This window comes from Thunnus thynnus, chromosome 17, assembly GCF_963924715.1.
Source record: "Thunnus thynnus chromosome 17, fThuThy2.1, whole genome shotgun sequence".
Taxonomy (NCBI): Eukaryota; Metazoa; Chordata; class Actinopteri; order Scombriformes; family Scombridae; genus Thunnus; species Thunnus thynnus.
Window position 1 is genome coordinate 3,878,008 of NC_089533.1, and position 27,888 is coordinate 3,905,895.

General features: G+C 43.1%; 1 protein-coding gene across 6 annotated transcripts in view; it reads right to left on the reverse strand.

Annotated features, from left to right (window-relative positions):
* LOC137200873 (RNA binding protein fox-1 homolog 3-like) overlaps window positions 1-27,888 on the reverse strand; it is a 505,114-nt gene that overhangs the window by 69,116 nt on the left and 408,110 nt on the right. Inside the window, exon 1 of one of the 6 annotated variants that reach the window (XM_067615565.1) lies at window positions 10,272-10,799. The exons of 4 other annotated variants lie outside the window; for them this stretch is intronic. In XM_067615565.1, coding sequence (XP_067471666.1) covers window positions 10,272-10,397 — 126 coding nt within the window. In that variant the 5' untranslated portion in view covers window positions 10,398-10,799. Of the gene's footprint in view, window positions 1-10,271; window positions 10,800-27,888 lie in introns of those variants that run through there. One more of the 6 variants, XM_067615570.1, reaches the window with a different exon arrangement.

Consider the following 27,888-nt stretch of genomic DNA (forward strand, 5'->3'; position numbering starts at 1 on the left):
CTACAGATGAAAAAGCGAGAGGAGGCAAAAAAGGGACAGTAAGGGAAATAAGTGAGTGTGGATGAGGGGTGGCTCTGGTCGCTTTCTGACTCAAGTAGCCACTACATCCGGGTAAAAGCAAGCAGGAAATATGCAAAGAGAGAGGACAAGTGTGACGATTAGAATTTGCTCTGTTGTTTACATTGCATGAAATCAAGTGTCAGGGGAATTTGGTGAATTGGAAGATGAGTCAAATTGCCAGGCTTCCATCTTTACCTCGGGCCGGTGCGGTTCCTCGGCTCGACAATAGCTTTTTACCTTTTTGAAATATGTATTTGTGTTTCTCTGTGTCAGTGGGAGTGTGTGTGTGTGTGTGTGTGTGTGAGTGTGTGTGAAGAGATTTGGGGGGGGGAGCTTTTAGAGCGCTATCATAGAGTAGGTGGAGGACGGTGGAGTGTATCAGAGAGGGCAGTCCGCACATGCTGCCCTGTGAGATTGGATTCTCACCCATGAAATGTAAGCACACAGAAAAACGCTCGGCAGCAACAACCTCCAATTTACACAGCAATTTTCCACTCGCTCGCGACAGAACTAAATCGCATTTGTCTCCCCTGCCGTTGATACCACGCTGCCCTAGAATTTCATTCATATCCAGTTAATTAGCACTTCCTCGCCCGGCACCAGAAAGAGCAATCATTGGACAAAATGTGCAGAGTAATTTATTAGTTTATTACAGTTCATTGAGGAAGCCAGAATGTGTTGGATATTAGAATGATTACTTGTGTTTGCGCTGATAGCAGTCTGTGTGACGAGAAGAAGAGGGGGTGGGGGGGGGGGTGGGAGGGAAAAAAAAAAAGTTATTTACCAAAAACAGCTGGACGGATAAATTAGGCCCTTTCTCTACATGACAGTATCTCCCCCGACTGCGCTGTTTCAACATTTCTGGGTGAAAAGCGACGTCTCTCAAGCTTTACTCCCTCCTTTGAAAACGTTAATTGCTATTCATTACTCGCTATTGCTGAATGATAACAATGTTGGAGTTACAATTCTGAGTCATTAAATTAGAAGGAAGGGGATGAATAGGAGGAGTGGGCAATGGGAAATCCTCATCCCTGTTGAGCCTTGACAGTGTGCTACGATTTAAAGGGTCGCTTCACCACAAATTAGGAGGGAAAAAAAAACAACTCTCACTTACCTCTTGTGGTATTTAACAATAGCTTTGGTTTGAATTGCTGGGGGAGGTTTTGGTGGGATTTCTGCCTCCACCCTGATACAGTGGAGGTGAGTGGAATTTAATTTGTGGTGCTCAAAGCAAAACAAGATGTATAAAAATTCCACCAGTAATATCTGTCTTACTGGAAACAGTGTCCTTAGTGTTACTCTGGATAATTCAAAGACAGCACAGCCAATAGTTTTTAAAGAGGAAACTGTTTACATTGAGGACATTATTCACCTCTATCGTACTCAGCTGGAGGCAGAAATCTGATACCTGATACTTAAAACCTGCACAAATAAAAGCAATAATAGATTGTGTATCATTAAAAATGTTTCCTCATTGTGTTGTTAAATTTTTTATTATTATTATGTTTCTTTCAAGACATATTAACTGTTGCAATTTAGTGTGTAAACATTTATTTAAAAAAACGTGACATATGTTTTCTTTTTTTTTTTTGCATTTAATTTGTGTGAAGTGACCCTTTAAGACTGAATATCATCAACTGGAGAGAAACCTGGAGGGGGGCTGTTGACTGGTGCTGACACTGCCTCCTGGAACCCACCCCTCCTCCTCCTCTTCCCCCCCCCCCGCCCCCCCCATCATCACTAATGCAGTACTCACCCAGCAGCTGCAGTAGCAGCGGGCATAAACACTTTCATGTAGGGCTGCTTGCACCACCTTTCTCATAACACACACTAAACCGCTCCTTCATCAACTGGCCACACTTACATCTGTCTCTACACAAACACACACTTGGAGGCGGACGCAGGAGCCTGCAAAGGCTGTAATCTGTAATTTGTAAGTTCCATTTGTTTTTAACACACACCAAAGCAGTGGTCCTGTGGGACCTAATAAAACCTCATAAGCACACAGAGAGGAAGCCCGAGGCGCTGCTCTTTCCCACAGATCTCACCTTGATAGATGATTTTAGAAAAACACAGAGGCGTGCTCCACTAACAAAGTGCTGCGAGAAAAAAAAAAGCAGTGATATTTAGACTCCTCGTCTGAGGAGAGGGAAAGTGAGGAGGAAGAAAATGAGGAGGAGGACTCTGATTTGGGATAAATTACATGAGCTTCTCTCCTTTCTTACTGATTACCCAAAGAGAAGCAGAGTAATCAGTGGGATACCTGTTTGGTTGCCTGCGAGGAAGAATGAAAAACAAAGTCTGAGCTTTTTTTTTTTTTTTTCTCTCCTGCTGTTCATGCAATGCAGAGAACAAAGGTCCCTGTTTTTTTTTAAATTTGAAGTCCATCCCATAATCATTTGTTTCACAGTGTTAAAGGAAGAAGCCAGTGGAGATCACAGCCATTACTTTATATTACTTTAGGTCTCTAAAAACAAACGTGCCATAACTGGCAATTTCGGACCCCCACCTCTGCAATATGGAAATAATAATAATAATAATAAAAGGGTTCATTTAATTTGGAGAAACAAAAACAATTATGAGTCTGCCCGGGTGGAGGTCATCTCCTCTCTGCAGCACTTCTCCTCTTCGTTTCTTTTCAGAATACCTGTAGACTTTTTTTTTTTTTTTTCCAAGGAGAACTTGGAATCAATTTCAAGCCCCATTTAATTTTATACACCCGTACATGCTGACCCACAACAGCATAGTTCAAATATTGATCTTCTTCAGCGGGTGACCCAGGGTGCCTCTAAGTAGACAAACGCACTATACAGTTGCATCCTTTAAAAATTAACTAATGAGATCAAGGGGAAAAAAAGGAACTTCTGAGGAGTGTTTGATATGAGAAATCATTTCTTCAAAACTCGGTTCCCACGCAACACGCCCGCTGCACCGATGAAGACAGATAATGACCTTTTGAAAAACAAAAAATTTCCAGTGTTTGCCTGGAGATCTATTTGTCAGCAGCAGCAGCAGCAGCAGCAGCAGCACCGTGTCTTCCGGCGGCGGTGGAGAAAGAAAAAACAGACTTGTAGGAGCACAAGGAGAAGCAGTAATAATGCTTTGCTGTTCACCACTGCCATTAAGCCGCTGGTGATAAAAAGGTGCAGTGCTTTTAATGGCTTGTGATAGCTTCTTCTTCTTCTTTTTTTTTTTTTTTTTTTCTTTTTGCTTTCACTTGTACGTCCACTCTGTTAACTCAGCACACAGGGTAATATGTCTCATTTGAGAGGATCCTGCCGAGAGGAGAATGCTTGAAGGACAGTATGAGAGTGACACTACATTATAAACATAATAATCACAGCTGGCTAAGATACTGCAGTAAAGAAATAATTGGACTCAAGCTGGTCTGGCTGCTTAAGCATTTTAGCGTGCCACTTGCAGAAATAGAAAACCTCAGGACAGATTATATTCTTAGGGGGGTGAAAAAAAAAAAAAAAAAAAAGGCTACAGACGGTTTCTACTGCGAGGTTATCCTCCTGTCTTTATCCTCCTGTAACTGTATGCGTGTCTGTGTGTGTGTGTAAGTGTGTGTGATGTAGTGAGAGCTCCCGCAGTGTAAAGACAGGGAGGTGTTGTGTCGTGTGTCTTGTCTTTCTCTCCCCCCCCCCACCCCCCACCCTCGCCAGCCCCTCAACTCACTCGCTCACGGTCTCCGTTTGGCCTAAAGGAGCACTCAAGCGAACCGAGCAGCAGAGATTTCAGAAAAACCAAGCGGACATTCCTGAGCTGTATTAAACCAAACGGCCTGGGTGGGAAATAAGGCCACTGCAATGCAGAGCTCACAAGACTTGAGTGTCAACCATCGGTCCTTATCTGAACCTTTGCATCTCTGTGATGTAATCCATCATATCACAGATTAAAAGGGATATCAAAGCTTAATACTTTTTTTTTTTTTAAAGTACTAACCAGAAAATATGTCCACAGCACTGCGTATAATAAATAAACAGTCAAGTACAGAAACCTGACATCAAATATCTGGTCAGATTTGTAATCTTGTTTACTTGTACGTGATTTAAATCAAAATTGAACATACTTTTACTTTGGTAAAGTTCTCGTACAGCTGCCTGAGTTTAGACTTGACAACTTTGGGTTCTGTAGTTTAATGGAAAAAAAAAAAAAAGAGAGAGTTTACTAGAAAAAGGTGATGATTACTGCAAAAATGTCACGATTAGCAGCGCTACAGATTAGCAAGTAAGAAAATATCTCCTGTGGGTTTCATATTTTCTCACTCGCTGTGTGATGAGCACCAGTAAATGTTTAGCACGGATGTTAATTAAAAGCTTCATTAGAAATTTGCCATCATCTAAAAAAAAAAAACAAAACAGGTTGGTAATTATTGTGGGGTGAGGACATGTGCAACTGCAGCTTTGTTTTCCAGAAGTGGAGTATATTAGCATCAGCAGCAACTGTGAATGCTAATTCACTGACACTATAGGTCCAGAATATAGACAGGAGCACTCCAGGCTAACGCTCAACATTAATGACTGGAGGATATTTAGCATTATTGGCAAAATGTAAATACACATTTATTGATGCACACCGCACAGCAACGTGCATGCAAAAAACCCTGCAAGCATCCACCTACAGATGACAAGAATTCCTCACAGGGAAGACAAATAAATATACATATGTAAGCTCAAATATGTACGATCGCATTAAAAATACAGCCAGAGCCCCGGTGGAAAACCTTTGTTGCTGAGTAAATCTATTGCACTGTTTGTGCCATTCTTCTATACAGGGAACAAATTTAATTTTGTTCCATTTACAAAGGTCTAGTGGAGTAAGACGGTGGGTAGCCTTAAGAAAAAAAAAAAAAAAAAAACACACTAGTCAGCCTCACTGTGAAGTCTCTGTGAAGAACAAGGCAGCACTCGCTCACACACCAAATGAAATTTCAAAATAAACGACTGAGCTGTGATTTACAATTCTCCTCCGGGGCAGAGAAAAGTGAGAAAACATTTCAATCAGTCCCTCCCGCCTTTTGTTATGCTGCTATGAATCAGATGTTTAAGGGACAAAACAGCTGAACGGCGGCGAGAGAAAGACTCTGAATGATTTCACACCAAAACATAAGACCATATTGAGAGGTGTATTCCAGAGCCCATGAAATTGGGTTTTAAGTTTTTTTTTTTTTTTTTTGATTTGTGCCTGATTGAATCTGAGTGAATTGTGCTGGGGCTAAACTGACTTGGAAAAACAACAACAACGAGGCCGGCGTTGCATTGTGATATAATGGAAATATTTCAGATACGGTGTTTATCTATAACAACACGACGGAGAAAAGTCAGATGAAAACGGATGTAACAAATGCTTAACTTTTCTATATTATTACTATACTGTTAACAATTCTCCAAAAAGACCCAAACCAGTGTAAGTCCATCTCTCAATACAGACCCACTAAGATAGACATCCTTCATGCATTTGTTGGGGGACTACTTTCAGCTGCGGATTAATACACATTTGTTGCTCTAGTGAGTATTTACAGCAGCAGGACAGTGTGTGTGTTCATGGTAATGAAGCAACATGACAACCAGTAGTGCAACGGTGTGTCTCATTGACATGTTTTTAATCAACTGTAGTGTGGATAAGAGAATAAGATAGGATGCACTTTTCATGGGATTTGTTGAAGAGGAAGACAGCATCAACTATCATGTGTTCACCCTTTTTCCCGAGAGGTCAGCAGAGAGATGGTGTCGTAAGGGGTGGTGGTCTCTCTTAGTCCCATTTCAAGCCCAGTGAGGCCACGGCTCATTTCTCAAACTCATCTCCGATGCACCCACACGGGGCCTAACGAGAGCCCATGTAGGGACAAAAACCTATTAGGTCTCCCCAGTTACAGACAGCATCTCCATTTACAGCTGTCAATAGTACAGCTTGGCCTACAATAATTATCCCCCAGGAAGGAGCCGTCTCTGCGCGGTTAGCATTAGTCCGTCCCCGGGAGACCGCCAACCTGAATCCTTCGATATCTAAAGTCCCCGTGAATAGCTGCGCTTTGGGAGGCAGGATCAAGGCCTGAACCGAGGAGGTGGGGAGGCGGGGGGGAGGGGGGGGGAGTGTGTCACAAAGTATTCCCAGTACTCTCCTTCTCTGCATCCCCTCGCCTTTAACCAGATGTATCAGCGAGTGTGCGCGAGGGAGGGAGGGAGGGAGGGAGTCGGTTCCAGTACAGTCGTAGAAAAGAGATCAGCATGAATAGGAAGAGGAGGAGGAGGAGGAGGAGGAGGAGGAGGAGGAGGAGGAGGAGGAGGACGTTGAAACCAGAGAGCTTGGGCAATTCCTCTCAGGATCTACCGACATAAAAAGGATCGCCTCTTCTAGGTGACCTAACCATTTAGAATGATATCGAAGCCGTGTACAGTTAAGGAGGGAGGAGGGGGGTGTGTGTGTGTGTGTGGGGGGGGGAATTCAAAACAGGCCGACCAAAGAAGCCACAAAAAAGAAATCAATAGATGCAACAATAACAATAGACATCAGTGCAGCGGAATGCCATGATAGAAAATCCAATTACAAATCAAAGGAAGGCAATTTTAGAAAAACGGGAGATCTGGAGATAAGTCCGAGGCAAAGACACAGAGAGAGAGAGATGTGACACCAAGACAATAACAACCGCTGCTTTTTTTTTTTCCTCCTCTTTAAGACACAAGTAACACCCCGCTTCCCACCCCAACAGCATCGTCTTAGATAATAGAGTTACATTTACGAGCGTTGCCATATGCCCACCCAGCGCCTGGTAAATAGAAAATCCATGAGATGCCATGTTTTTATGGCTCTGAAGACAGCTACTAACTACCACGAGCAAACCTGAGCTAGCCCGTCAGCTTGGGCTCGTACCGTAAATATATTTATACTTTAATACGGGCCTACAGCGGTGAGCGTTGCATCCCGTAAAAAAAAAAAAAAAGCCTCACCACACTGTAATTCATAACTCCCTCAATATCCAGCGCCATAACTCATGAAATGAGCCACTACAATACAAATTGACGGTGGAAGAAAAAGTGACATCATCCTGCGGAAGGATGAAGCCGGCACCCCATGTGGTACAGAAACTCTCCCCCCTTGTCTCGAGGAGAGGAGCGGCCCTTCAGCGGTGTGGTGTGTGATACCGCCACTTTTTTTTTTTTTTTTTTTTTTTTTTTTTTTTGTAATCAGAAGCCCACAGTTCTCCCACCACACCACAGGGAGTCTCTCCTTGTGTTAATGAAAACAAACATTTAGCCGGGATTTTATACGCGCCGCAGCCGACTACAAAGAGCATCAAAGCAAACTGCCTGGGAACACACACCCAAACACTGCTGCACACAAATAAAGGCAAGGTATGCTTCGCTAATCTTTTATGTAATAAACTCCTGTCTTCCTGTGATATCATGCGGCACCATGTTCACACATAATAAGCAAAGCTGTTCGGAGCCCAACTTAATACAGTGTCTTATTTGAAATGCAAACAAACTGTGAGGCAGAGGCTATCACCTCAATCTATTCCCCTTCTGTTCTCTGGCTGTCATCTTACATGAGCCGACGCTGCAGCCCTGCACTGTGACGAGGGGAGGAAGCAGGAGAGTGGTGGTGGTGGTGGTGTGGGAGAAAGAGGGGGAGGAGAGGGAGGAGAGGGAGGAGAGGAGAGGGGGGAGGCTGAGAACACGGACAGCATCCGACGAAGGATGCGTGATGTGGGAGGAAAAAGGGATGGATGGATGGAGGAGGGGGGGGGAGAGACGCTGGCCACAGTGTGATTCAGAGGGTTGTTTCCCCCCTCACAGCGCTGCAGGGAGAGGATTTACCGCAAAGAGAAAAAAAAAAAAAAAAAAAAGAACAAAAGCTGCTGATACATTAAAGGGGTTTAAAGAAAAAAGGGGGTGTTTCGTGGTGAAAATAGCAGCACACAGGAAGTTTCAAATTCAGCTGTTTCTTTCTGACTTTAAAAAAAAAAAAAAAAATCTACTGTGGACGTAAACACACACACACGTGGCCAGGTACACACACACACACACACACACACACACACACACACACAGGAGGCTTACCGGCCATCCTGAGGATTTGGATGTAACAGGGATGTAGTGGAAGGTAAACCCATGTAAACTCACTTTACCCACATTTTTTTTTTTTTTACTTGTGGAAAAGCAGCTGAGACATGAACATCCTGATACAACTAAGGAGTCATGAAAATATGATTATATAAATATAATCTTCATCTTATCTATTTTCTGCCTTTTTGTCTACATAAACAAACTGAAACATGAACTTTAAATTCATCTTTTAGCGTTATTAAGTATGACATGAAGAGTTTTGGCGAGGTAGGCCTTGGCTCAGTGTGTGTTGGTGGCACCTGGTTGTCCACATGCCTTCCCCCCTCCTCTCCCCCCCCCCCTCTCTCTCCCCCTCCCCTTGTCCCCGGACGGCCCGGCGGGGTGTGCCCGCTCTGGACAGATGGGTGGGAGGGGGTGAGGGCCATTACCATGATGGTGGGGAAGAAGAAGAGGAGGGAGGGAGGGAGGGGGGGAGGCAGGATTCAAAATGAGCAAGCAGGAGGACAACCTCACCGTTATTTCCTCTCAATCACTGCAGTAACACACACTGTTTACTGCAACACATGCTGCTGGTAGTAAAAACAGAATTGGACGCTCGACCCTCCCTCACCCCCCTCTCACCCCTCTCACCCCCCCTCTCCCCTCCACCCAGCACTAACAGCACTGCCGTCCCCCCAACTAGCTGAATTAAAACGTGAATAATTCAGCAGATAGACAGGCACACGGGCTCTTAAGAGTCACCTTGTTGTTGATTTTTTCACCTCCCTTCAGAAAATTGCTGTCTTCAGGTTTCACAAAACAAGAGGATCAGTTACAAAAATCAATTTCCAAAGGAGGAGGACACAAAAAAAGAAGACAAAAACTCCCCCAAAAAGCAAAAAAAAAAAAAAAAAAAAAAGGGGGAAAATCAATGTTCATTTGCAGAGATATATATATATATCTATATATAATTATTCAAAGTGTTGTTACTTTGTGCTGCAGGAGAGAGAGAGAGAGCTCACTGTGGGGCCTTTACGTTTAACTGAGACAATTTTTTGCAATAAATGAAGAAATTTTCAGTGCGATTTCCAAAGTCTGAATGTAGCCTGCTGGGAATTTTTTATGTAATAGACTCCAATTCTGACCTTTTTCTCTTCTTTTTTTTTTACCGTGTGAAGAATTCTTTCTAATCAATGAGATATTACGGCAATAAAAAGTTTAAGTTATAACCAAGAAATCACAAATTCCTCGCTTAATATTTCACAGACGCTTTCATATTTGTTTTCACATTATAAAACTAAACTGGAAGATGATTACGGAGACGTTGCAGCGGTGGCCTCCGAGCTCTAACTTCCACAATATACTGGTGTCTTTTATAAATTCTGTCTGGTTTGTACTGTAAATCCAGGATGAGGGGGGGGGGAGGGGGGGTCAGATTAGGTAACACAGTCAGAAGAGTAGAAAATGTAGATAAAGTAGGCGTCGTTTTTTTGGGATAATTCTTTACAAGCACAACCGTAGAAAAAGTTGACATCCTGTAAAAAAAAAAATCCTCTTTACAGCAGAGAAGTGAAGAGAAGGAGGTAAACGCAGGACAAACTGACCGAGAAAACATTTCCAAGCACAATGAGTCATGAAGCAACTGATGTACACAAACACTGCGTGGTCCCACGTCACACAGTTAGATCGCAAATTCACTGCTTTAATTTCACTCAACAACAAAAAAAAAAAAAAAAAAATGAGGGGGGAGGAGGAGGAGGGAAGAGAGGAAGACAAGAGGAAATGAAGAACAGGATGGTTGAAAGGATAAAATTAAAGAGGTGACCCCCCTCCCTCCTCCCTCCTCCTCCTCCTCCTCTTCTCCATCCACCTCCTGTCCCCATTTTCCCACAAAGGCAGGGTGAGGGTCAAGGGTTAGGGAAGGAAGGAGGGATGAGGGAAGAGGAGGAGGGGGGGGGGGGGGGGGGTGAAAGTACTCAGGGTAACAACACAAAGCGAGATGCTATCACGTGCCGCCGAGGAGCGCACGGAGGAATGAAAGGCACGGATGGAGAACGAGTGAGGAGGGAGAGAGTGAGTGTGTTAGAGAGAAAGAGAGAGAGAGAGGAGAGGAGAGAGAGAGAGAGCGGGGGCGACAAAGCCAGCTTCTTTCAGTCTTACCTCGGGCAGGTAGAGGAAGGCAGGGGGACACTGGAGCGAGTGAGGTAGCATCCCGGAGCCGGAGAGCAGCAGGCAGCCGGAGTTGGCCATGGAGCTCAGCATGGGGTGACGGGACGCTTTGCGCATTTAGCAGGGAGATCCTTTCGCTCTACTCTCTTTCTTCCTCTCTCTCTCTCTCTCTCTCTCTCTCTCTCTCTCTCTCTTCCTCGCTCTGGCTCGCTCGCTCGCTCCCACTCACTCACACACTCCCTCTCTCTCTTCGGATCACTTCCTTTCTTCTGCCTCCTCTTGCCTTTTTAAATTTCCCTTTTGCTTGGCTTTTGTGTCTCTATTGAAGATGTAGCGGGGAGGCGAGCAGCGCACAGACAATGTGCATGTTCCACCTTTATCACTATTGCTCTCTCTCTCTCTCTCTGCCTCTCTCTCTCTGTAGGTCTCTCCTCTCTCTCTCTCTCTCCTCTCTCTCTCTCTCTCTCCCTCCCTCTCTCTCTCTCTCTCTCTCTCTCTCTCTCTCTCACTATCCCTGGCGCGACTCTGTTTACTTTGAGCGTGATAAAAGCCAACATAAGCATTCAGACACAGAAGGGGAGGTTCTGTGCAAGCCGAGGAGGAGGAGGAGGAGGAGGGGTTGTAGAGCTGACAGGGGGTTGGGTAGGTTAGGGTGGGGGTATAAAAGAGGTGGTGGTGGTGGTAGCATTGAGGGAGGGAGGGGGGGTTACTGATGAAGTCCCCGGTGGATTCATACATCAAACGGGGCCGGCTGAATAACAGAGGGGATGTGAATGACATTAGAACAGCTGATCCTGGGCATTAGCACCTCGTGGGACACTGCATGCTGCCTTTTAATTGCAGCCCCCCCACCCCGCAAACACACACATAAACACACACACACCCCCTCAGTGGCCAGCACCACCTCCCTCCTCTCCATCCCTGTGTGTGTGTATATGTGTGTGTGCTCAAGGACACACACTGTACAGCATGTATAGCAAATACATCTCTGAAGCCAAGGGGAGAAAAAAAATGCATTGAAAACAAAAAACAGGCTGTTATTAAGCCCCGGTCGTGACATCCTTCTTCATCTGCTCTTGCATCTACTGAGCTGTAAATATGCATCCAGCCAAGCATGTACCATAGAGCATGCTAAACTGTACAAGCAAAACATCTCCATGCTTCCTTTTAATGTGTCTTTTTTGATTCATTCTGTTTGATATCGCTTTAAAAGAAGCAGACACAGAGAATGCACAAGATGTATTTGTTACATCATGGGCATCAGTTGGGGTATGGAGACTATATTTCTTTAAAGTCTGGTGGAAAAAAAAAAAATCTATTTTGGGTCTTATCCAAAAACAAGCCTAGCTTCATTACTTAAATATCTCAACAGGGATTGGTGGAATATGATATGACAAGGTGTGGTTTGTCTTGTGCTCTTGATCCTTTTGGTTCTTGTTAATGCACTTGAGTCAATTTTTATTTATAAAGCCCCAGATCTCTTTACAATCTGTACGATATACGCGCTATATCCTTAGATCCTTTAGCATGATACTATCACATGCTTCCAAGGAGCGAACGGAGGAGTGAAAGGGTCGGAGAGCCATCAAGAATAAATCAAACTTACAAGATGATCTTTTGCTGCCTCCTGGTTCCACATCTCAGATACTTTTTTCGACGATTCAAAATAGGTTTTATATTATGCTCATCAATGCACGTTTCCTTGACAATGACAAAAAAAAAAAAAAAAAAAAAAGGCACCAAGAGTGGATGAGATCAATGCAGCTATAAAGATTTTTTTGCAAGTCAAAGGCTACGGCAAGATATTCTTTTTATGCCTGTATGAATTTTGAGTATAAAGATTTTCTTTTTCTTCTTTTTTTCCATTTCGAAACTTGCCTCTCAAAAAGGAGTTGGAAGGACTTATCAGCTTGCTTGATGCTTGAATTTGGGAGTTGAGAGTCCTGCAAACACCCGCAGATACATGTATGTCTATCTTCAGGGAACCATAACAACCATCATTTAAGAAATAACAACAATAAATAAACAATAAATCAGCTTTAACCGCCTCTTGAAAGTGCTCCTGCAGCTCCTGCGTCCACTGACATTGCCGGGATAGATACGTCAGGTGCTACTGACTGGTTCCCAACCAGAAAACAGCTGTAACATGAACACAGTCAGACTGAACAATGAAGAAAAAGGCTAAATGCCAATTTAGTCTGACTTTCAGACTAACTAAAAGCTTTTTCCTTTTCTTTCTAAAAGTGCATTACCCAAAAAAAGTCTCACTATTGTAACTTAGGTGTTTTAGGCCACACTGGCAGTAATAACGAGGTCCCGCTGTGGGAGACACGACCCAGCGAGAAGGGAATTAACTCACTCTGGGACACTCCCTCTTGCAGCTTAAATAATTCCAAGCTGGCAGCAGGAAGTGGGGGGGGGCGGCTGACCTGTAATTGCACATTCATACCTATATTTCACCAACTCAACAGAAAGAGACTAATAAACAATCAGTCATTCAAATAAATGCCTCACCTCTAGCAGCAGCCAACTTTATAGCCGGTATATAGTCTCATTCCTGGATAACTGGCGGGACTGCTTGATGCACAGATCAGTCATCACAGATATCTGACGTGGTTTGGTATCTGCTAAAGATTGGAATCCATCTCTCCCTGCCTCTCTCCTCCTCTATGTGTTTTTCTGTCTCTCGCTCTTTTGCTCTCTCTTTTTTTTTTTTCTCCTCCTCGCTCTGTCTGTCTGTCTCACCCAGTTAATAATTCAAATGAGCACTGCCAGATCACTCCCTTCAAAGGGAGTTGCTGGAATGTTCTCAACGGTGCCTTTTTCTTTTTGTCATGTGAAATCAAAGCCCTCAAACGTGGTAGAGAGATATATATCCTCAGTTAACTCCCCTTCACTGCTGTTCTGCCAATTAAAGAAAGATCAACAACTGCTGCAAAAATGGCTCGTTGATCACCAACAAAAAAAGAAAAAAGAAAAAAAAAAGAAAGAAAGTGATCTTAATCATCATCATCATCCTCATTTTTTTTTTTTTTTGTCACTGTCGCCCCTTTTGTCTTCCTCTATTTCTTCCTTGCGGCGCAATCACCACATCGCTGTGGCAGACCCGTAATAATCAGCATAATCATTATTACCACAATCACCATCATCATCACTGTCACTGTCGACTCTGTCACGTCTGTCTTCTGAGCCCAGCGTAGCCGGCCGGCCCGCTCTGGAACAGGATTTACCCTCCTCCGAGGCTTCAATGCGTGTTGATTGTCCTGAGCGTCATGCATGTGTGTGTGTGTGTGGGTTCGTGCAAGGTGTGTGTGTGTGTGTGTGTGTGTGTGTACATGTTTGTGATCATTCAGCTGATTTGAGGCATTTAAATCCAGTTTTTTAATCTCCCGCGCGAGAACATCCACTAATACATCTTAACACATCTTCGTCTTTGTGTGTATTAGACAAGAGCGTCAGTGTGACAGAAGATATGGAGTGGGTTTTGTCTCGTGAGCCGGTGTTATTTTAATGAAAAAAAAAAAAAAAAGGTTGAAAGCAGCAGTTTCTAGCAGTAAAAAGCCATCACATGCACTGGGAGCTCAGTCAGCGATAATCAAAGGCAATACAAGCGGCGACTAATGGGGCCTAAACGATTGGCGGCGCATTCCTGTTCTCCACTGTTTGTTGTATGACCACTGATCAATACGGCGCACTCGCACTAATCATCATAAGAGATGACTGTTTATTTCCCTTAACTCCCATCACTCTGACAGCAGAGGAAGAAGTATTCAGATCCTTTACTTAAGTAAAAATAGGAATGACACGCTGTAAAATAATCGATTACAAGCGGATATCCGGGCATTCTACACATACATATGTATGTATAAAATGTATTTAAAGGCACCAAATATGCAGAACAAAGTGTTACATGACTACTTTATATGCTGTTGGGTGTTTAATCTACAAATATGCATCACATCTTATTATTTAGTGTGTAAAATCACACTCTCGGACTGTATGTATCATTTACTTGTCTTGTTTTTAGTGTCTTTTTAAGCTACAATGTTAAGTTTCATCATTATGTTACACTTATTATTATTATTATTATGCCCCCTATATATACAGGGAACTCCTGCTTAAGACAGCTTGAGTTTCAGCTGCTGAGATCGTGAGTCAGCCAGCAATCCCTCAACCGAAATTTTCACCAGACACCAAAATAAAGTCTCTCAAATTATTTATATTTATATCTTTAAATATATTTTATTCAGAAGCTTCTCCACACTGCCAGGAATACAGTTTTTGAGGGGGGGAAAAAACACTGAAACCTTTATTTTCTTTCATTCATTCCCCTAAAAATAGTGTCATTTAAATATATTGAGTAGAAATACAGAAACAGGATGGTAAGGAAGCAGCAGGGATTGGAAATACTTAAGAGAAGACAAGTATCTCGAGATGGTACAGTAGCTGATTAAATGTACTTTGTAGGTTTTTTTCCACCACTGCACTCTGCTCTTCACTATGGACACAGCTCCCCCATCAGGAGGATGAGCTCGCACAACACAAAACATGTAAGAAAAGAAAAGGGGGGGATAATGCAATGTTGTGCACGGACCCGAACTTTGTAAATATGTATGAAAGTAAATCTGGAACTTGCTCTCTGTCACATTCTCCATTAGTCACAGTGTGGAGTATAATTAGCCCCATCTGATCCACTGATGTGATCAGTCCAGTTGTAAAAAAAAAAAAAAAGAGATTGTAAAGTCCGTTTGGGAGAGCAGGGGATGGGGGAGTATCTCGATTCCCCTGTTTCCCCCCTCCACACCCCACCCCACCGGACACACAGCCAAGACCTCTGGAGACGTACACTCAAGAAAACAAAGCAGCAGTGTTTGGTGCTGGTGGATTTTTGTTAAGAAGCAGTGAGGCCATCGGAGGGGCACCCTTGAAGTGCCCCTCTGACAGGCTTTCTCATTATCTGGCATCTCCAGAGTGCCAGCCAAACCCCGCCGTAGAAGAGGGGGCACGAGGACGCCTCAATCAGCCGGCCCCCGGGTGTACCCGGAGAGGGGAGGGTTGTGCTCTCGCTAAAGGTCCACTGATTATATCTCAGGCTCAGAGCTTCAGGGATCCCTGCTAATTAAAGGTTGTGTCATATCTGTTAGAGATAACAAACCTATGTAGCTCATCTTTGTGAGGTTTTTTTTTTTTTTCCAAATCAGGGAGTGCATTTTACAGACTCCCCCCATCCGATATCCCTACTTCTTCGGCATCATGTCAGGTAGCGGTCTGTATTAAAGCCTGACCAGCTTTCTGCACCCCTAAGGAAAGGGTTCCTGTTTAACCTGCCCTCACCCATCTCAGCGTGCCAGCGGTGTTGCGGAGGCATCAGGGATCCTTTGTCTGGAGGCATAATTAAAGCTCTCGTTCATTATTTCTTCACTTTGAGCGCAGATCTGAGTAATTAGGAGGCAGTGCCACGGGGAGGGTGGGTGGATGGGGCGGGGGGGGGGGGTGGCTGGGGCTTTCATGGAAGTGTGCACACACACACATACATCTGCAGTCATAAAATCCAGAAGAAAGTACGCCTGTACACACTCACAGGCAAAAAAAAAAAAAAAAGGCACACACACCAAATGAGCCGCATTCATCTCCCACCTATCTTTGGATGCCAATATCTGGCACCGAGTGAAGTATGCTTTTTCTCCCCTCAAAGCTGTCATGTACTAATGCATTGATTAAAAATTTTGATTAAATGGACAGTTAAGGGAGGAACTGCAAGAGTGATCTGCGATCCATTCCTCAATTGGACGCCGGGATGGTATGTGGGGCCCGGGTTTTTGCCGCATTCAGAGCTGGGGCGCTTGCTTCTCTAATGGATTTTGAAAAAGAGCTTTGGCGTTTATATGGTGTCATTCATCCTCATATGTTTTCGCCTGCCGCGTCTCACAATCACTGCTTCTTTATGGCAAACTAATGCACCCGGTGCTAAGATCAGCAGGTTGGCCGCGGCCATCGCTCACCGAGCTCCGGCCAGATATTAGGACGTTTCGAAAAGCTTCCATCGGAGGAGGCAGAGTTAGAAGCCGAGGAGTACTGACTCTGCCTCCCACACCGTCATATATCAACCCTCCCCACCCCAAAAACACACATACAGTACACACACTAAGCCACCGCTCCTCCTGCTGCTTTGACAAGGAAGGGGAAGGAGGAGGGAGGGAGGGGGGGTTGATGGAGCTTTATGGCTGTGGACAGTTAATGTCAATACATCGAGCGTTTTACCAGCCTCTTATCCAAAGGTCTAGTTTGCGCTTGCAGCTACGAAAAAAGCTGAGGCCAGGCGGCGGTGTGTGTGATAGTCCTCCTCGGTGGTGGTGGTGGTGGTAGTGGTGGGTGGAAGACAGGGAACGGTTTTGTCAAGCCACGGCGGGAGACAACAAACGGGGGCGATGGTTCACGCCCCGTTAGCCCTCTAGGCCGAGAGCGGCTATGATAGAGAGAGAGCTGACAAGGCAGAGGGAACGGCCAAGCATGGAAATCACATCAGATCAATGATGAAAAATTCAGTGGCGGCAAGAGTCGCTCTTGGGGACGATGTCATATGGGGCATGTAAGCATGTGGCTACTGGATGTACATGGAGAGGCGTATATGTCAGGCAGAAAGTATACATTGGCCCATTTTTGTCCGGATTGGTTCGTTAGAAATGAGCTTAATAGCAGGTAACGATTGATTACAAGAGAGATAAAAATGTGTTTGTAGAGATTGTAGAGTTATACTTGTATTAGTCTGTAGGTCAAGTCAAGCCAGTGTTATTTATAAAGCTCAAAATCACAAGTTTTCTGCCTGCTTGAGGAGAGGAAAAGAAGAGACGTAACTAAGAGATAAGAACATATCAGAACTACTAATAACAGTATTCTACTAATATGACACAAAATATGATATAATTAGGAGTAGATGATTACTCACAAAATACATAACTGAAGATTTTAAAGGGCTAGAAGCTCCAAATTTACAGGTATTTTTCTCACCAGATTGGCCAGAAACACTAACCCTACCATAACCCTACCATAACCCTACCATAACCCTAACCCTACCATAACCCTACCATAACCCTACCATAACCCTAACCCTAACCTTTCCATCTAGTTATTTTATGCACAAACTAATTCTCAATTGAACTTTCATTATAATTACATGTTTTAATTGTTTTCATCCCTTTTTTGCTGCTGATATTCTAACATTCTTTGTACGACTGGATTTTCTGTGATCTACAATATTACAGTGTCATGGCGTGTGTGTGTATATGCGGGGTGCGATATGAATGAAAACATCAGAGGGGGTGTTTCTGCAATGTTTTTATTCATGAAAATAAATCAGAACCACAGCGGGTTTATATAGACTATAAAGCTTGTTAGGCTGTTTTTTTTTGCAGCTGATACAAAAACATTTATAAAATAATTATGGACTGAAATAAAACAATTACGAAACGTGAACTTTTCACCCTCAGGAATGTGATGTCAACTTCACCTCCTTGTCCTTTTTTTCATCCCGACACATAGCTGGATGTGATCATATACAACAAAACTTCAGATTAAATGCTAATTTATCACGCCAGAATTAAACCCCCCAAACGCTACTTCTTGTGCTGTGAATAGCACCGCTCATCCAGATGTGCCAATACACTAAATGTTATTCTTGCAAGTCACTGTTTCATTCAGCTCTACGTGCAGCAAACTTCAATTTTGAATAGAAAATAATCACAACATGCAATAACACAACGTGCTGTCATCATAAAAATAAATAGGCTACACTTGTCAGACTAAGAAAACAAATCTGCTTTGATGACAGACTTCTGTCTTCCGTTCATGCTTTCCTGAGGAGGGGTCATCCGCAGTGCGTCGCCCCACTTTTACCAACATCTCTGCAAACTATCTGTTTGTAGGGATGGATCCCAGCCATATCACTTCCCTTTGGGGCATTTTGTTCATGTTTATAACCCAGAAGTACACACACAACCAAACAGCACTGTAACCATGCTATTGCTAAGTTTAGTACCAATCAGTATGTGAGGCCAATGTTCTCAAATCCAGTCATCAGGGTCCAAAGTACTGCTGCTTTTCTCTTCTTCCACCTGGTTAATTGCGTTCACCTGTTGTTGTCCCAGGCCTAAATCAGCGGCCCGACTCAAACGGCTACAGCGGATGCTACCTGGCAGAGGTGAAAAGCAGCATTGCTCTGGACTCCTGAGGACCGAATGTGACAGGACGCGCCGCTCGACAAGCACGTTACACATTATCGGTTCTTCTTTATAGCCAAAAATGTCCCACAGTTCAAATCTATCCAAAGCAATCATTCTCAAAATCTATCATCCTTGTGCATTTTACATTTCATTGACATTCTGTTAAAAAAAAAAAAAAAAAAAAAGAAGCAACCTTAACCATAATGGCTGCAGCCCCAAAGCGAAGTCAATTACATAGATTGGTGCGGTGACATAAAGTGTATTCCATTTGGGAGCAGATTGGTCATGCCCAGTAATGTTCCCTTCCAACAGCCATACCTTTGACCATTACTCTAAACAGGCAGTTGGGGAACCAGAGACCTATTTCCCCACAACTGTGAATGCTGGTGTGTCTCCCAGAGGGGTCAGGGGTTCACACTGCAGCCTCCATGCTCTCATATTTAGCAGCGGCGGGTGAGAAATGGTACATCGATACTGCCAGAAGCGACACACACACACACACACACATATCATATCTGAACGGAGCGTAAGAAACCACAGCCAGGCCTGGAAGTGTCAGGAAAGGTGTAAAAAATACGAGGGTATGCAGCTGTAATGACTATAGGCATCTGTAACACCTCGACTACTTATGGTGAATGTGTATTTGTTCGATTTTAAAACATTATTTTAACGGTGATACATTGATGTGTGCAAAAAAAAAACGTGATCACTGCAGAGATGAGTGGTCCTGTTACTGTTTGTTTCTCCAACTTAAGACCACCGTCTCCTTCTTGCTGCTCCACACGATACATTTCTTCAAATTTCTGACTTCACTCAGGAGGATAAACTTGTCGGAAATGACTTTAATATTCACCTTTGATCAGCAGAAAACTAATCTACATAACTGATTTATCGTTTGGCAAGTAGCTTGCCAAGAAAAAAAAAAAAGCCAAATCACGATATCATTGCAAATTGTAAATATTTGAAGGTTTTGGACTGTTGGTCAGACAAATAAAGCAAATTGAAGATGTCTCCTTGGCTTCTGGAAACCTGCAATGGTGCAGTTTTACAGTACAGTAGCAGCCTTTTATACTGGAATAAAAGAACCAGACAGATGTCTCACCAAAACTGAACTGCCAATCAAATCATGGATGGACAGACAGACAGACAGATAGACAGACACTTCATTAATCCCAAAGGCAAATTAAAACCATCTTAACGATCAAATACGAAAACACAATTTTTGGATTTTTGAATTTTTGATCAGGATTAAAACAAGGAAGCAGATTCCAATAATCCCGGCAGCCATACGTTGGCTGAATGTTTGTTTTCAGAACTGATTTCAATATTTTATGGATGTTTTTTTTTTTTAAGGGCTCATTAAGGTCTGGCCCCCAGCTTGTTCTCCAACCTTTTAACACCTCGTGAGTTTACAGATTTTTTAATGTTTTTGAGCATCAAAGTCCAGGCTAAAGACTATAAAAGTGACCACACTCTTCTGTCGGTGGCTGAAGGCTGTGAAGGCTAAATCAATGCCTTCCTTTGAATCCCTTCTCAAATACTATTTGTTCCAAAAAGCCTTTTTCATAAATCTGACTGTTGAATGTGGTTTTTTTTTTGGTGACAAGCGCCTGTGTTTTTTAGAAGTGCTTCTTAAATAGCTGCTCTAAATATAAAGTTTGTGTGGGTGTATGCCTCTGTCCCGTTCCCGATGTGTCTCCCTCAGTGTGTCTTCTTATCTCACTCGGTGGTGTTGTCTCCGGCTGTAAATGTGTTTTTTGTGTGTGTGTGTGTAGACACCTGCCAGGCTATAAAACCCCCCCTCCTATGTAGCGTGAACCGCCCCGGAGCTTCTGTTGTTACCCAAGATTCAACCCTGCCCCTTTGACCACATCACCGGCAGCAACACAACATCCCGACCCCGGCCACCTCCTGCATTCTTTCCATTCCACCGGCATCAAAACGTAGCTACGGGGACTCTCGCACTGATACAGATTTTCCACGGACATCTGCCCTCCGGAACGATGGGGGCTCGGAGAGAGAAAAAAAGGGTTTAAGAAATTCTTGCCCGAAGGAGGTGGAAAGAAATGTGAGCGTAATATCTCTGAGTGGAAGTCATGAATGTAATATCATACCGAACCCCCCCCTTCCGAATGCTGCGATCCCTGCTCAATATTTTAAAAGATGTCTGGTTTTAACGCCGTCCCGTTGAGGGCATAATATCAACGGTTCCATTGGAAAATGTTAAAGTGTCAAACTACTGCGAGGTGTATATCTCAGAGAAAGAAAATTACAAACATACATACAAGTATATACACGTGAAGGTGTCACGCAGGTGAATGTTTCACCCCCCCGGCGAGAGGGATTGTTTTTCCTGGTCATGCGTGTCCGTTGTGATCAGTCATGCTCATGTTGCTGTATTACTTCCTGTGACGCTCGCTCGCTCTTTCCCTAATGCTTCTTTTTTTTTTGTTTTTTTCCTCTCCAGTCTCTAAATGCTATCTGTCAGTAGGTGTTGCAGGACTGATAGAGGCTCGTCTGTTGCCTTTCTCATTACAGCGAGGGAGGGGGGGTGGGGGGGGGAGACAAAACCAGGCGAGTGCAGTAACCTTTCATGGAGACAGAGGGAGGGAGGCATCCACACAGAGCCAGCACCTCCGTCTACTTGACATAACCCTATTACCGCTTCCTTAATTTGTCCCGCTGTGACAACTCGCAGCCAAAGAAACGGTTAAAAGAATGAGTGAACAAAAGCTGCATTGCATTATGGGGTGGTGGGAGGGAAGGAGGGAAGTAGTTGTTGAGGGTGGAAGACAACGGGGAGGTAGAGCTGATGCATCAGCCATATTGGATCATTTTCTAAAACGCCACACATTATCCGGAGGTGGGCCCCCCCTCGATATACTCCACTTAACTGATCGCTCTCCAATCTCGCTAGTTAACTTTTTCTTTCAAATTTCTTTCCATCTTCCATCTTGAAAAAAAGGCTGATCAACTTCCCACTTAATCAAAAGAGTTTGTCAACACTTTACACGAGGAGAAATTTCAAAACAAAAGCGCGATGATGTTTTATTCCGTTTTTTTTCCGCCTTGTTCCCCTTCGAGAACTTTTTGTTAAATGTAATAATGTTTCCTCCCTCATTTAATATTTACCAAACAGCCAGGTTCTGAAGAAACCTTCGGCGCTCTCGTCTTTGTTTCCTAAATCTGTTTGTACAAAAAAAAAAAATATGATCAAAGCTTCACGCAGACAGAGTGTACCTCGACATGAAAATGACAACGCCTCAGAAAAAAAAAAAAAAAAGAACTAAATGACTGGCAAAATGAGTAACAGCTTCAAAATGGATGATAATAAGAGCCGCTGAAGTACGAGCTCAGTGAAAGTGCCAGACACTCAGACAAATGTGACACTAAATCCTGCATTTGGCACATCCTAAGTAAACAAAAGCGTTGATAAAAGGAAGCCAAAGCAATCTTCTTTTGTGCGCAAAATTCCCCCCCCCCCAAAAAAAAAAATTAGTTTTTTTTTTTGTCTGTGGCAGCCTCACAGGAGAGTCTAGAGACACTTCACTGTAATCACACACGCAGGGTTGCAACTCATAATCTGTGATGTTTCAAATATGGATCATAAACTGATCTCACAAAAGATTGATTTCAACTAATTCCAGCTCCTGAAATAACTTTTTTAAACAGTATTTTTTTTACTATTCTAAACACACAAAAAAACTGTGTTTGTGAACTGGAGCTGAATGATGTGTTTTCAGTGGTGCAAAGTAACTAAACACGTTTGTTCAAGCACCATGAATGAGCACATTTAAAACCACAGTATACTACTTTATAGTCTGCCGCAGCTCACGAATATATAGTTTCATTTCTAATAAGGTCATTTTCGTTCGTAATAAAGTCGTGCATGTGTTGGGGACTACTTTCAGCGGCGGATGAATCCACGTTTGCTGTTCTAGTGAGTATTTCTAGCAGCAGGATGCTGTGTGTGTGTGTGTGTGTGTGTGTGTGTGTGTGTGTGAGGGATTGAGTCAACATAAACTACATTGTGTGGCTCATTAATGTGTTTTTAATAGTATTTGGCTGCAACAACGGAGCGATGGACAATATGATGTTTTCATGGGATTTGTTGCCGATAAGAAACATACAGAGTATCATCAGTCTGATCCTTTAAGTGCATTTTGCTGATAGTAGTTTGTACTCTAAACTGTATGCTTTATGTAGCAGCAACAGTGGTGCATGTGGACTCAGGATGAGTAATAACGAGCTCTTTGGCTGAATAAACACAACAGAAAGTATTCCTCCTCGAGTCTGTTTTGGAATCAGACTTTAATGTTCTGGAAAACATAAAATAGGGACACGCTCCATAAAAGAGTGTTGTTTAAAGGATGTTGGAGAGTCTTCCAGGCTCTCCTTTTGGGGGGGGGGGGGGGGGGCCACGAGCCCTATGTTGGTGACCTCCCTCTCCTCTCCTCTCTCTCTCTGTGGCCTCTGCTATGGGCTGTAGTGGCGGCGGTGGTGGCGGCGGCGGCCACGGGTGTGGGTTCAACGCCTGAGCGCGGGAGCTGTCTATGTAGAGAGATTAAAGGGCCCGTATCGATCCACAAGCGCTCATGCATTTTGCATGAGGGAGACATTGTCAAAGAGGCGTCTCAGATTAAAAAAAAAATAGTAGAGAGGGAGAGTTCTAGAAAATCTGCTGAACTCTGTGAAAAATCTTAATGTTGAAGCGTTATGCATGTAAACTCGCTTTTATATATCGGATTGTCCATGAACTCTCATCGACCTGAGATATTACTCGTTTTTCATTTCTTCCCACCCCTCACACACCCCGCCACACATCTCCTCCTCCCCCTCCTCCTCCTCCTCCTCCTCCTCCTCCTCCATTTTTTTTTGGCGGTGAGGTTGTAATGTTGAAGTCAGACTGTGAAAAACAAGACTCCCGAAAAAAAAAAAAAAGAAAGAAAAGAAACCGGGCAGCCAGAGTGTGTCTAATGGCGGCAGTGAGTCCGTTGGAGAATTCTCAAGTAGAGTGTGAATTATTTAGGATGTGTGGCTAGTGTGCAGAGCATGAAGCCACCCCGCCCCGCCGACCGCCGGGCAGCAGAGTGGCCGAGAGGATTCGGTGTGCAACAAACATCCGCCTAACGTCTGAGGTCTTTATTTCTCCTCCGGACTCCGTGTGGGTTTGTCGGGACTGAGGTTCAGCTGACAGACGGAGGGAGTATGTGCCACAAAACAAGCGCTCACATGTATATCAGCCAAAAAATCGAGGCACAGAAGAAGTCACTTTGACCCATTTACAGCTCCCATGATGCAACTGATTATTCATCATCAACATTTCATGCGGGTCATCATGCATGTTTAAAGGCACGTCATACCCTCTCTCTTACTGTCTGAGAACCCCCTCCAGAGCCTCCTTATCCCGCGAGCACATGTCAATCTCACCTGAACGACCCCCCCCCCCCCCCCCCCCTTCCCGATAACAAGACAAAAGCAATCAATCTCTGATATCGGCCCCGGGTGGAGGAGGAGGAGAAGAGTCGTGGGGGGATAACGCTAGACGCTATCAGTCGAACGCCACACAAAGACGGAGGTTTTCTGCGTGAGGATGATTAGAAACACGGCGGATGCTGTGACAACGCTGATCTGCGGCGGTTAAACAGAGGCGGCTGTCATCGCACGGCGAATGATGACGCCGAGCCACGATAGAGGAGATGGGATCTATGTGTGTGTGTGTGTGTGTGTGCGTGTGTGAGGATCAGTAAGGCTGTGTTGATGTAAAACACACACACACACACACTGAGGCAAGGCCACACACACACACACACACACACATGGAAACATCCAGACCTGCCAATGAAAAACACACAGAAGAGAAGGTTCAACTGATTTTAAACTTTTGTAACTACATCATATCACAGTACGTGAAAAGTGTCCTGAGATAACATCTGTTGTGATTCGCCGCCGTACGAATGAAACCGACTTGACCCGACTGATCGTAACGAGTCTAAAAACACATCATGTGACCATAAAGCCACTAATTAACTCTCTCACCTATGTAGCAGTATGGGAAACGCTTCGGGCTCTTAAACATCCATTTACATAAATAATATCCAACAATCAAATCAAAGACCAGAGACATAAAATTGTAATTTCCCTGGACTGTTTTATTGAAACTGTGGTCAGGGACTAAAATAGGACCAGTTTCATTTAGTTAATGACCGTTTTTTTGTCCGTTTATCAATAAAATGTAACTTGCTACAGTACCTGCAGTGTTTTGTGTAACTGGGATCTTCACATTAGTCTTGTTCAAGTCATTTTCCAGAGGCTTCGTGCAGGCGTTCACTGATTTTAAGGCACATATTCTCTGGTCAGTTCTCTGCTTGCTGATCAGACAGATGAATAACTGCTTTTTAGCCCCAAAAAATGTGAAAAATCTGTTCCCAGAGTCCAAGGTGACGTCCTCAAATTGGTCACTTTTTTTCATCCAACAGGCCAAAACTCGAGGATACAGAATTTACAGTTACAGATTTTTTTCTTTTTATAATCTTTACTAAACTTTAAAAAGGAGGAACACTCAACATAAATCATCTAACTGACTGTTTACAGCTTTTTTGATTAAGTACACTGTATTTCCTCTGATAATGGCCGGGGATGTAATCGACATGAACAAATAAAGACCGGCCCCCAAAAACAGGCAGGAGAAAGAACAGCCTGTTATATAATGTTCATACCAGTTATGCATAAACAGTAGTTACATCCTATAAGTACATGTGTAGCCCTGCAGTCGAGGGGGGAGGGAAGATATATGATATCATTTCAATACGGCGATAACTGCACATATTTTAATAATAACGATGGCAGCAACACTACATAAACATGGGTAACCAGGGTAACCGGGGTAACCAGGGGTAACTTGGTTGTTGGTAGATGGTTGTAGCTGTAACTGTCTGCACTCACTAGCTTCAAATCACCTCCTCATGTTCAGTTTGTTTTGCATCCATTTCATTTTAATGGAAGTTTCCTCTCGTTTCATGTCTATAAGGTATGTAAGGAAGTAGGATAAGGATACTCTGTATAGTATCATAATTATAAGTATAATAAGGATAATTATGCTGCAGTAGGTAGTAAACTGCTACCAGACCATAAATAAATCCTCCTGAGTTGTTACAGTGATATGGTCTCAGTAATTAGGTCTCAGTAATTATTTTATAGTAAACTGAAGCAGCGGTTACAGCCATGTAGCACATGTAGAGATGCACGGCGTTCATTTGGATTTAGCACGTTGTGGCGACCAGCAGGGTGTCGCTGCTCCACCCCTGTAGCTAGCATACATCCATGAGCATGCTAACCCTCATGCTACAGCTAAGTGTTGCACCGCCAAAACCTTCCAGGTGGAACTCAAGCACCGGAATTATCGTTCCGCATGTCGGAGTGAGTGGATTACCGGCGACGCAGGGACAAAAACTGAACAGAGCGAACGGAAGGAAGGAGATCAGAAAACAAGGAGGCTTCATGCTAAGATATGAGCAAATATATTTATCAGACAGAGGGAACTAGCCACCAACTGTGCACACGCGTCATCATACACGGTCTAACTGCATTCACTTATAATAACTTATTACATAACAATAACAGAAGTGTGGAAACAGCTCCAGCACAGCAGAAGAAAAGTTAAACCAAACAACAGAGGAACAGATATATCTGTTGCCCCGGTGCATGATGGGATGTTTCCCTATGTTTCAACCTCCAACAGCTTAATTTAATCCTAATGATAAAATAACACTGGTCAATACATTATTATATAAGTCTGCATCGACCAATTAACAGCATCCTTATACTTTTATCAGTTTACATATAAAAGAGGAAATCATGTTTTTTGCTTGACTTAAACAATCAATCGATCAACAGAAGCGGTATTGATACATCCCCACACTTCTATCAATCGACTAATCGCTTCACTACTAATCCAAAAATATGACAAAACAGCAATAAAGTGATATCGGCCTCACCCTAACAGCCATAAATGCACACTCACGTGCACAGCTGCACCCTCACTATATATGTGCAGGGTGTGTGTGTAAGAGAGAGAGGAGTCCCCCCCCCCCCAACATAAAAAAAAAATCAAAGCATTTAAGTAGATTGTACACAAGCACGTCTTGGAAGCTTGATCTTACTAATCTACAAATGGCTTCTTGTTATTAAACTGCTAATTCAGAGGATTAAAGGATCCATGAGAACACAATCCCCTTTACTTCCTTTCCAGGGTATGCTGAAGGTGGCTTAAATATTAATTAAGAACACACACACACACATGTTAGCTCACATATACAGCAGCATATATATATATATATATATATATATATATATACATACAGTCCTCACTAAGTTCCGGGACTTTTCTTCTTCCTTTGTCTCATTTTGTCAAACATTCACACACTAGAAAGCTTCACACACACACACACACACACACACACAAGCTTATTTTCATATCTCAGACAACCATATCTTACTGATTAATTCCTTTCATTCTTTTTTTTTTTTTAGGATGCTCGGTGCTGTCATCTCCCCGCTTCTCTCTCCTCACATCCTGCAAAATCCTCATTTGACTTTTTTGTTCCCTCCCCTCCTCCCTCCCCTCCCCAAAAAAATGATTCAGGATGAGGAAATACAGTCAGGTTGCCTCTGTGTCAGGAGATTTCAAGAGTAAGAACACACCTGTATGTGTTTTTTGTTGGGGGGGGGGGTCAGTTTTGTTGATCCTACTTCTTGTATTAAGATTACGTCTCATTCTGAATTCATGAGAGCATGTGATGTGGAGAATCTAAAGTGTAGCCCAGTAGAAATAACAAGCTGAATCATTTTTATTGTACTGTATCTCTAACATAAAAAGGACCCAGGCTAAAAAAAAAAAAAAAAAAAAAAAAAGTGCTCATTTTATCAGCCAAGGGCACGCCGGGTCTTTAAAAAGCCACTGTAAATTGTTTGACTTTCTTTTTTTTTTTCTGATTAATTTCTTGTTTCTACATTTTTTTTCCCCAACGCTCAGATTGAATTTGTTATATATAGCACATTATACATTATATATAGTACATTAAGACGGACACTAATAATACATTCTGACGTGCAAAAAAAACTGCTGAGAAGGTGGATTTATAAGGTGTATGTTAAATGAAAAAGTTAAATTATGAAGCAATCTATTCCTGATTTTAACAACACCCTCCGACCACACATTATTTCAAGTGTTCCTGTAAAAAAAAAAAAAAAAAAAAAAAAAGGCCATTATGAATATAAAACACCTCAAATTATTGTAATATCTTGATGAAAAAGGAAAAGTTCATCTCCGTCCCCATCCCTCTTAAAAAAAAAAAAAAAAAGAGACAGTAAATTGACATCAAGTGTCA